Genomic DNA, 12,078 nt, shown 5'->3' with positions numbered 1-12,078 from the left:
CATAACGTCCACACTTATTAAATGATCGTACATTCGAAAGAAACTTAACTAATTTGAAATACATCTTGGTCTTCATCAAGACCATAAAGAAAGCCTACTTTTGTCACAAAAGAGAAATATTACATCACTTTTGGTGCTATTCTGATATTTGTAGGCATCTTGGAGATACTCCTGGTGCTATTTTAAAAAAACTTCTCTTATTGCAAATTGATAGTGAAATTATTCGAAGTTGTTTGGTGCTGTCCTAGAGAAGAATTTGTGAATTTGGTGCTATCTTTTGGAGAAAAAGTCCGCCTCAAGATAGGATAGCAATTTAAATTTTGGATATTTCTTGGTGCTGTACATTGGAAAAGTAAACTTGAATGCCTGCATGGGTTCTGCTTTAACTCAAGAAGAAGCTGATGATAATGGGTGATGCATTTTGTTAGTTCAAGAGGAAGAAGACAAATACTTTGTTATTCCAGATCACTGTCAAGTTTTATTTACTTCCATGGCTGTGAAGATTCATTCGATTTCTTCCCAAGCTCTATGATTGCTGCTTATAACAATGCGAAGCAGTAGTTCAGAACTTCTATTGGATCAACAACAAGAATTACGGAAACGAAAACTTTTAGAACTGGCTCAGCCAAAGAAAACGAAGCCTCCGAAGAGGACTTGTAGGGAGAAGATTTGGTTTTATACCACTTCATTTCTAGCCATGACCGCCGTAGCAGGTGGCTCAGCCCTTTTGTTTTTAGTCCCGCTCTATGTAGATCCTGCAATATCCACCCTGGCAGCGGATTTCGTCCCGGTTCCTGTGAAGTGTGTCACTACGCGCAGGGAAGACCTCAGCGGTATCTTCAACTGTTCATGGAGTTCTTGCCGGGAAGGTTGCACCAGCGACATGTACGCCTGCCTTCACGTGTTCGTCTCGTACACGACGACTCCGTACAACACATCGAACGACGAGGAAGATGTGAACAGTGATAAGACAGACGAAGCAGTGCTGTTAGACAATATCAAAGGGTGCGGTTACCCGCCGGAAGTGGACTGCGACAATTTTACCAAGGAGTACAGTGAACCTGGGAGTGCTTACCCGTGTTACTATTCGAGAGAGAACAGGAGTGTGGTGCTAACACATTATGACAGGGACAGACACGTCACGGTGATTCTTCACTACTTTGCTGTCCCCTTTGTAGTGACTCTAGCGTCATCTGTCGTGCTCTGTGTTATGTACTGTGACTGTCGATGCAGCAGCGGCCGAGATCGACGCCGAAGACAGTGTCGCAGAAGCGCTGTCGAGGATGCCAGGTACTATTACAAAGTAATTGCACATTTTGGTGAATATTATCTGTGTTCGTTGTTGTTGTTGTTTGTGTACAAAGGCTTTGTTGTTCTCTTGGGATTACAGTTAAAATGCATGGGCACTCGCAATACTGTTAAGGAGATTGTATTAGCAAATAGTACTGAGAATCGAGTGCAAGCTTGGTTTTACCTGTAGAAATATTTCTATTTCCGCCTATGGGATTTTCTCCTGGTTCTTACGACCAACCTATAGTACTAAACAACTAATACTTAATCTGCCCGGTAGTATGTTTGACATGGGGACAGGTGGATACGTCCATAGTTATCACTAAAGCCCGGATTTTCATGCAGTAATAGGTTAGATTACAAACTTATTTGGTTAGTAGGAAATGTCGGCCACCCGCTCATCCATGATGTAGAAAGAGTAACATAAATTATAGGGGTTCTGATGGGCCGTACCCCTAATATTTATGCAAACCCCATAGCATAGTCGTTGTGAAGGTAGACTATACTTGCTTCTCGCTTCAATAAGTTTGCATTCTAACCTATTAATGCATAAAATTCCGGGCTATAGTTATCACCAGTCTCAATCCTCTTTGCTGCCTCTTTGTCTACAGTTAATTATGTCAAGGTCCGCCTTGTCAATACAATTCAAACATGTGTTATATATCTAAACCATCAAATACATATATAACACACAAGTACATGTTTCTAGAAATTTAAAATTCTCTTCTTCAGTTTATGGATAAAATCAAATGCATTTGAAGACCTTATTTAAAATTATTTTATGTCCTAACAGAATGCAGATAAAATGACAATACAAAAACATTAAAAGTTCAAACATTAAAATCTTTCATGTTATGCCCAAATTCTATAACACATTTGTATGTGGTATATTAAAACTGAGCTGGTTGACTGTTGATCAAATGTATTTTGGTGTCGCATTGTTTCTGGTCTTTCATAGTTCCACCGCTTTCTTTAGTCTTAAGTTGTTATGCTTAGTGTTGAAATCGTCTGCTTATTCAATACAATATCTTAAGCTGAATTTTAATATACCATATTACAAATGCTTTATAGAATTTGGACATAACGTGAAAGATTTTCATATTTGAACTTTAAATGTTGTTGTATTGTCATTTTATCCACACTCTGTTAGGACATACAATAATTTTGAATAAGGTCTTCAAATGCGTGTGATTTTTTTTTCCGTAAGATGAAGAAGCGAATTTTAAATTTCGAGAAACATGTACTTGTGTGTGTATATATATACATATTTGATGGTTTAGATATATAATACATTTTTGAATTTATTGGCAAGGTGGACCTTGACATAATTAACTGTAGTAATTAAGTCAATAAGGACCATTGGTGGCCATCATGGTCAAGCTAATAGACACTGTCTCTTTGTTTCCTTCGAATTAACAGCATGTTGGAGGCGATGAAGATTTGTGCTGATCGCCATGTGGGGGGGGGGGGGGAGAGAAACAGGATTCGGGTCACTCCCTGAAAAAATGGAGTTACAGATAAACAAGGAAACTGATAATAATAATAATAATAATAATAATAATAATAATAATAATAATAATAATAATAATAATAATAATAATAATAATAATAATAATAATACCGGGCGAGTTGGTGGAGCGCATAGCTGTGAGCTTGCATCCGGGAGATAGTGGTTTCGAATCCTGCTAATGGCTTTACGTCGCACCGGTAGAGATAGGTCTTCTGGCGACAATGGGATAGGAAAGGGCTAGGAGTTGGAAGGAAGCGGCCGTGGCATTAATTAAGGTACAGCCCCAGCCTTTGCCTGGTGTGAAATTGGGAAACCACGGAAAACCGTCTTCAGGGCTGCCGACAGTGGGATTCGAACCCACTATCTCCCGGATGCGGGCTCACAGCCGCACGCCTCTAACCGCACGGCCAACTCGCCCGGTGGTTCGAATACTACTGTCGGCAGCCCTGAAGATGGTTTTCCGTGGTTTCCCTTTTTCACACCAGGCAAATTCTGAGGCTCTACCTTAATTAAGGCCACGGCCGCTTCCTTCCCATTCCTAGGTCTTTCCTATCCCATCGTCGCCATAAGACCCATCTGTGTCGGTGTGACATAAAGCAAAGCAAATAATAAATAATAATAATAATAATAATAATAATAATAATAATAATAATAATAATAATAATGCTTTACGTCCCATTGACTACTTTTGCCGTTTTCGGAGACGTCGAGGTGTCGGAATTGCCTCCCCACGCCAGTAAATCTAACGACACGAGGCTGACGTATTTGAGCACCTTCAAATACCACCAGACTGATCCAGGATCCAACATGCCAAGTTGGGATCTGAAGGCCAGCGCCTCTAACTTCTGAACCACTCAGTCCAGCCAGATGAACAAGTACCTTAGTTTTATTTTGAAGACGGCACATTGAACCATTTTATAAATGTTGTTCCTATAATCCCTATCATGATGAACTTTAACGTGCCTCATAATTCATATTCCCTCTACAGTTTACAGAAAAAATATATTTTTTGAAGTTTTGATCTCTAGAATTTCAAAATTAATATTGCAAAATTTTCACTTAACCATAATTTTTAAAAAATACTTCCAAGATTTTGAACATTTTAAAGCGGTCTTTCTTATGTTAGAAAATTGTCAGTTTAACAACCTGAAGCTGAATGGTTAAGATTCTTTTTTATAACTTTGTAATAATGATATACTTTTATTAGAAAATATTTTATAAGAACATTTCTCTTAAAGATAGGATGAGATTGTAGACAGCTCTAGGGAGGACTTTATAATGCAAAATGTCATGCAGTTATTTTGAGAACTGTAGAATTTATGATGTAAATGGTTAAAATTCCCGACCGTGCCGGGAATCGAACCCGGCACCCCTGTGACCAAAGGCCAGCACGCTAACCATTTAGCCATGGAGCAGGACAGTTTTGAGGAATAAAGCGATAAATACGGACTAATGAAATTACCGGTTGAAAACCTTCCAACAACTCTGATGACAATAGGAGTACATTTTATTTCGTAATTTCAGTAGGTCAGTTTTATAGATATGAATGTGGAAATTCATTTCTGTCTAATGTAGTAAAAAATTAAATAGAAAACGACTCTTTAAACTGGGAGATGTCTTGCCCCCTTAATTCATACAATAGTGTTGAAATATTTAACACTGAGACTGTTCAATAGGATCTAATCGCTTCGTGCTGAGAGGCTCAGATGACAGACTGCTAGCCTCCTATGCCCAAGTTGGCAGTTCGATTTAAAACTCAGTCCGTGGTATGTTAGAATACGCCTGAATTATGTCACTAGATTTATTAAGAAATAAAATCACTCCCGAGGGACTGAATTTCGGCACCTCAGCGTCTCCGAAAATCGTAAAAGAGGTAACTAGGGCCCGGACGTTTAGACAGTAATAGGTTAGAATGCAAAATTACTGAAGCAAATAACGCGTGTAGTCTATACTGCACAACGGTTATGCTATGAGGTTTGTATAAACATCAGGAGTTCGGCCCACCAGAACCTCTGGAATTTATGTTAATGTCGCTACATTATGGAAGAACGGGCTAGTCGATGTTTTCTAGTAACGAAATTGGTTTGCATTCTACATTATTACTGCCTCAATATCCGGGGTCTATTGGTACTATTAATAAATTTATTCATAGTATTGATTTTCATAAAATTGCTTTCTTGCTACAAGTATAAGACTGTCCTATTAAGATAGTTTCATTTATGTAGGGGAAAATTATTTCTGAATGTCCGGCTGTATGGCGTTCTGGCCCTAATCCACAGGGTCCCGGGTTCAATTCCCGACTGGATCTGGGATTTAAAATTGAATATCTGGTACACTTAATGAGAGGTTTCGAATCTTTCAGTTAATGCTCAAAGGGGGAAATAGCTGATAGTGCTGGGGATGGAAGATGTCAGATGATCTGCCAAAAGTAATTCGGAGATTTGGTTCAGTACTTCATTATTTTATTTTTAACAAATACATCGCAAATGGGAAATATCTCGGTGGCAATGGTCACGTAAAGTAGTGTAATAACAATGTAAAGGTAATATAATTACCCAACAACAAATAAACAAAGAAACGAACAACAAGAGTATAACAAGCAATTCCGTGGGGAAAAATATTACAAGAAATACTACTAGTTTAACATTCTAAATCCAGCATCGACAGAACTACTTCAAACTACAGTAAACAAAAATAAAATTCCCATGTGTACCGCCAACATCCGGTGATGATAAGAAGAAGAATATTATCATTTAAATCACTAAGACTATTCCAAGTCCTTACTTACCATTTATATGCTAATTTCTCGCGGAAGTTTTCGATATATGCCATGTATTTTTTTATTGCTACAAAACGTAGTTCAAACGTGATGAGGGTTCGAACGGTCATTGTCATGGTTCCTACACCTCAAAAACTAATATTTTGGCTGGGTTGAGTAACTGAGAGGTAGAGTGCTGGCCTTCTGAACCAAAGTTACTGGGTTCGATCTCGGAACAGATCGGTTTAGAAAAATATGGACCTCTGTGGAAAAATGTGCCAGAAACTCAGCGTTGCCAGCCCTAGCAGAACACTGCTCTGCTTAGGTTTTCGAGCAGGGATCAGACTTTACATTCTCATTAATTAATTTCGCTTTTAATTTGAATTCTCATTAATTAATTTCGCTTTTAATTTGAATACATTTCTCTTAACAATTCCTCATCTCAGCCATTCAGGAAGTGGTTTTCCGTGGTTTCCCCACTTCTTCTCCAGGCTAATGCCGGGATGGTACCTAACTTATGTCCACGACCGCTTCCTTCCCTCTTCCTTATCCATTCCCCACAAAGGCCCTGGTTCAGCATAGCAGGTGAGGCCGTCGACCGAATTTCTCACGCTCCAGGACACTGACATGAGGCGGTAGAGGTAACATCCCTCGCTGAGTCCGGGGGAGAAACCGTGGAGGGTAAACGGATTCAATATTTCTAAAATTATACAAGTTGCTTTTACGTGGCATCGACACAGACAGGTCCTATAGCGACGATGGGATAGGATAGGAAAGGGCTAGGAGTGGGAAGGAAGTGGCCGTAGCCTTACCATCTTCAGGACTGCGTATAGTGGGGCTCAAACCAACTATCTCCCAAATAAAAGCTCGGATTAAATAAATTAAATACGTAAATGATAATAATTTCGTGTGGCTGTTTCTAGCCCAGTGCAGCCCTTGTAAGGCAGACCCTCCGATGAGAGTGGGAGGCATCTGCCATGTGTAGGTAACTGCGTTTTATTGTGGTGGAGGATAGTGTTATGTGTGGTGTGTGGGTTGTAGGGATGTTGGGGACAGCCTAAACACCCAGCCCCCGGGCCACTGGAATTAACCAATGAATGTTAAAATCGCCGACCCGGCCGGGAATCGAACCCGGTGCCCTCTGAATCGAAGGCCAGCACACTGACCATTTAGCCAACGAGTCGGTCTACTTAAATGATGGAGTGATTTAAATAATAGCATTAACCCTTTGAGTATCAGCCAGATTCTTCATCTACTTCTTAGATTGGTAGCGTATGAATAACGTGGCTGCCTTTTACCCAGACTTCCCTCATTGTTTGTGAGTGGACCTGGTTGCGTTCCTTTGTCAAAGGGACGCTGTGTCTTTTTTTCGGTTGTTTGTCTCGGTTTATCCCGGTCATGACTACATTTATTTTTTCGGAAAAGACGTCTATGGACTTCATTGTTGGATCTTTTTTGGTGGATGCTATTCTTGTAATTTTCTCATGGTTCGACACTATTTTATAGAGTTCTTTGTGGATCCCTTTATTGATGTTTAGGGACAGGGTTTCGGCTGCATACATATTTACTGGCTTTAGAACGGTTCTATAGTGACGTATCTTAGTGTTTTGGGAATTGCATTTTTGTTGTTGTTGTAGATCTTGCTTAACGTTTAGTAGGCTATTTCAGGTTTGCCTATTCGTTCCCTAAGTGCTTGCTTGTCCAGTCCATTTTTCATGATTGTCTCACCCAGGCATATAACATTTTTCTGCTCGCCTGATGTCTCCGTATTTCGTCCGGAGTTTTGGTGGTGTGTCTTAGATGTTAGTCATTACTTCTGTTTTTTCCAAAGATATCTGCAGGAGAGTTTGTTCGGCGATTTTCTTTAACTGTTCGATTATTATTATTATTATTATTATTATTATTATTATTATTGTTATTATTAATTATTATTTAATTTTTTAAAATTTCGTGTGGCTATTTCTAGCCGAGTGCAGCCCTTGTAAGGTAGACCCTCCGATGAGGATGGGCGGCATCTGCCATGTGTAGGGAACTGCGTATTATTGTGGTGGAGGACAGTGTTATGTGTGGTGTGTGAGTTGCAGGGATGTTGGGGACAGCACAAACACCCAGCCCCCGGGCCACTGGAATTAACCAATGAAGATTAAAGTTCCCGACCCGGCCGGGAATCGAACCCGGGACCCTCTGAACCGAAGGCTAGTACCCTGACCGTTCAGCCAACGAGTCGGACATTATTATTATTATTATTATTATTATTATTATTATTAGTTTGTTCTCGTCGTTTGGGTCATCAGTCCATGGATTGGTTTGATGCAGTCCCCATGCTACCCTGTCCTGTGCTCATCTTTTCATTTACATCTACTCTAATATGTTTGTCGTATTTCTACCCTTGCCATTCTTACCACCTACACTTCTCTCAAAAACTAACTGAACAAGAGCTGGGTTCCTTGAGACTTGTCCTATCATTTTGTTTATTTTTCTGTTCGAATTACGCCAGATCGTTCTCGTCTAAACAATTTGATTCTGTATCTTTTCATTCGTAATTTGATGTATCCATCTCTCCTTTATAATTCTTCTGTTAGTAACACATTTCAAAATCTCGTATTCTGTGCTAGTTACTGTCCACATTTCACTTCCGTAAAACGCCATACTCCAGAAGAAAATCTTCAAAAACGTATTTCTAATTCCTATATCAATGTTCCAAGTGAGCGGATTCCTTTTCTTAAGTAAAGGCTTCCCTCCTTGCGCTAGTTTACATTTCAAGTCCTCCTTACTTCTGCCATCGTTTGTTATTCTTACTCAAGTAACTTATTATAATTTATATAAATTATTACTTATCACATTTTCAACCAGTTAATAGGAAATAGCAAATTAGTTTCTATAATAGCAGAACTGTGTGTTGATGGTAGATTTTTTTGCTTTTGCGGATTGGCAGTGCTGGAGAAACACAAAGAAGCTCCATTTCAGCTTGGAAATATTGTACTAATTTTTAGCCTAATTTTGTTTCTAGTATGCATTTTACTCAAATAACAAAATTAAAAACTGAATGTGGTATAGGTCCGTTATACATCTCATTCAAGATAAGAATGATGTGATCATAAGCAATTTGAGAAACAGAAATTAATATATATTTAAATCAAGAAAAGTCAATAACGACATGGCTAGTTGCAATTATTTCGGATCTATGGGAAATGGTGACATCGTGTGGCCCCTGGGAGATCTTTCTAATTAACGCCCATGGGCTTGTGATAATTAGATCACTGGTGTTTATGCATTATAGGTTAGAAGGTATAAACTTACTGAGGCGAGTGACAAGTATACTCTAGACTGCACAACAGTTCTGCTGCGAGATTTGCATAAACATTAGGGCCCTGCCTATTAGAACCCCCTAGAAGGTATGCCACTCTCACTACATTACGGAAGAACGGGATAGTCTTACTTCCTACCAGTCAACTTAATTTCCAATCTAACCTGTTACTGTCTAAATATCTGGGCTCTATAGCTCATTCCATGTTAAGAAAACAGTATTGCTGTTATGGCAACAGGATTGTCATTTCGAACGGCTCTGTTCAACAGCATGACGGGAAAACGGAGGCAGGTATAATTGTGAAACTCAGTTATTAAGCTCCAAATGAAAGAAGGAACTAAGCTGCAAATTATTTTTATGAACTTGAGGAAACAGATGGTTTAGAGGGAGATTATTTTGGTTTCCAGGGATTTATGGGAAAATGGTGCTGCATAAATTTGTGAAATCTATTTTTAATTTAAAGATAAATTTATTTTGAAATCTAGGGCATACAAATAGACAACAAATGAAATGAAATGACGTATAGCTTTTAGTGCGGGGAGTATCCGAGGACAAGTTCGGCTCGCCAGGTGCAGGTCTTTCGATTTGACTGCCGTAGACGACCTGCTTGTCGTGATGAGGATTAAAATTATGATTAAAACAACTCATACATCCAGCTCCCGTACCAGCGAAATTAACCAATGATGGTTAAAATTTCCGATCCTGCCGGGAATCGAACCCGGAACCTCTGTGGCCAAAGGCCAGCACGCTAAATATTTAGCCACGGAGCTGGACTAGACAACAGGTGATTATCATAGACTCGGGGGTGGGGGATGAAATTAACTGCATCTAATAAACTTGCCTAGCAACACCGGGTACTATGTGCCATCGTATCGCCCTACGAAAAGAATGTTAGAATAAAATGCGCTTGAGAAAAATGTGGTAAAAAGGGGTTAAAATTCCCTTAAGAAAACAACAACTAAATAAAAAAGCGGACAGATACAAATTACAACGAATTTCTGAATCAGTACAAGTCAAGCCGTGATGTATCGCTGCACATCACAGCATCGAAATCTTCAATAACATCTACTGTACGAAATAATAAAAAAACACACACCCACACAGATGATTTCTCTTCAACAGTGACAGGCTGCCGGCGATTCACAGCATAAGGGATAACGAGTTACATGTACCTGAGCAAGTCAGAAGTAAAATGAGGGAAGGCAACAAAGCGATGACTGTTTCCACACTCTGTGAATATATTTATGAATGTTAGTGTTAAGTACTTATTTTAATAACTCACGGGCACAAGAAAGCCTCATCCTTTTTTCTTTCATAATACTGCTCAACCTTCTCACCTGACAGAAAAAAAATCACCACCAACAGTGTCATATGCCCTCACTCCATGAGGACATTCTCCGAAGAAATGAGACATAAGAGGAAGACTTTCTGGACATGTGATCAGACATGGAGTATGGGAGACAACGGGTAGGACGAGAGGAAAGACGGGAATTAAGTGGGTTGTCTGGGCTGAGATGAGGATCAAAGTGGAAGAGACAGAGAACTGGAGGAATAAATATACACCAACCAATGTGCCAGAGCTCAGTGACAGAGAAAGGTACAGGAATCGGATAGGGAAGTACCGGTACCAGTGGGGAAGGCAAGAGAAGAGGATACTGAAAATATCAGCTGAAGAACGGGAGAGAAAATGAAGAGGTTCTGGGAGGAGAAGAAGAAGAAGAAGAAGAAGAAGAAGAAGAAGAAGAATAAGACGACCCAAATCATTACAAAGCTGCCGGTTGTACTAGAGATGCCGTAGCGAAAGAACAAGAAGAATAAGAAGAAAAAGAAAAGACAAGTAATAAGAAGAAATTCATTGCGTGGGGGTTTGGAATTAAGCTCAGGTTTTTGGCACGAAACGAATAATTAGAAATGATAGAGCACCACCTCTCTATGCCTGCGGATCAATATTTCCTGGCCTTATTCCAAATTAATTGAGGCCTGCAACACATGAGGACTTAGTCCGGTTTTACGACCGGATGGCCTTCCTGACGCCAACACTGTGTGGAGAGATATTTTCACTATTGCGTGTTTCTGTGGTGGTTTTTTAGGGTAATGTATACAGTGTCAAACACAAACCTCCAGGCCTGAACCTAAGGAACTAAATCCACGAAGTTAAAACTCCACGACTTGACCGGGATTCGAACCCGGGGCCCACTGAATTGAAGGCTGGTACGTTGACCATTCAGCCAGGGAGTCAGGCTGCGGGCTAATTTTTGTCCGCCAAAGGAATTCCAACCAAGTAACCATGGTGTCAGAGCTATATAGACTTGACGCTTGACCTGTCATGGCTACCAGGCGGTCAGAGGGAATGAAATCTTTATTCAACTTTTTCTTAACAGAAGTTTCGAAAGGATGAAGTATCCATTGTAATAACTTTTAACCAGATAGTACTAGATATACAGGGCGAGTTGGCCGTCCGGTTAGGGGCTCGCAGCTGTTAGCTTGCATCCGGGAAATAGTGGGTTCAAACCCCACTATAGATAGCCCTGAAGATGGTTTTCCGTGGTTTCTCATTTTCACACGCTTCTTTCCACTCCTAGCACTTTTCTTTCCCATCGTCGCCATAAGACCTGCGCGTGTCGGTGCGACGCAAAGCCAAATGTAAAAAAGGAAAAAGGAAAAAGAGGATGAATAAGCGGAAGAGATGTAATCTCTTTTGACTTCGTTCATCAGATCACTGACAATTAATTATTTAAACTATCATTTCCCAAAATTTATTTTTGTCACTCAACTGTGACACGTCGTGTTTCGCGAACAACTATTTCTTTTTTTTTTTTACACAAGTGAATTGATGGTACTTTGAAACGCAGTATGAAAATATTCGGAACTTCACATTGTTGGATTATAACAACATTTACTTTGTATTTTATCCGAAGCTTGTTTAAACGTGCAAAAATAAAGCTTAAGGTAAATTTTATTCATTTCCTTAACTTTTGGAATTCAAAGGGTTTTAACATCCCATCTCGAGAGACGTATTGACGCATAAAACTTCCGCTGTGTCCCGAATACAGCCTACCTCATGTTTTTATAACTCGCAAGGCAGGTGTTACACTCCGATTCCCTTCAAAGAAAGTACACGCGCATAGTTCAGCCAGTCTATATTTCCAAAGTGAAAAAAGTTGCATTAAAAATGAAAATGCACAGCCTTTTTTCCAGTAATTCGACCAGGTC

General features: G+C 39.7%; 1 protein-coding gene across 1 annotated transcript; it reads left to right on the top strand.

Annotated features, from left to right (window-relative positions):
* Positions 1–547: 547 nt before the first annotated feature.
* Teh1 (tipE homolog 1) lies at positions 548–1,480 on the top strand. The gene has a single exon (XM_067157088.2). The coding sequence runs from the start codon at positions 548–550 to the stop codon at positions 1,478–1,480; it is 933 nt and encodes a 310-aa protein (XP_067013189.2).
* Positions 1,481–12,078: the final 10,598 nt, after the last annotated feature.

The sequence above is a fragment of the Anabrus simplex genome, chromosome 13 (assembly GCF_040414725.1).
Source record: "Anabrus simplex isolate iqAnaSimp1 chromosome 13, ASM4041472v1, whole genome shotgun sequence".
In the NCBI taxonomy this organism is placed as follows: Eukaryota; Metazoa; Arthropoda; class Insecta; order Orthoptera; family Tettigoniidae; genus Anabrus; species Anabrus simplex.
This window is presented reverse-complemented; position numbering and strand designations above follow the sequence as displayed.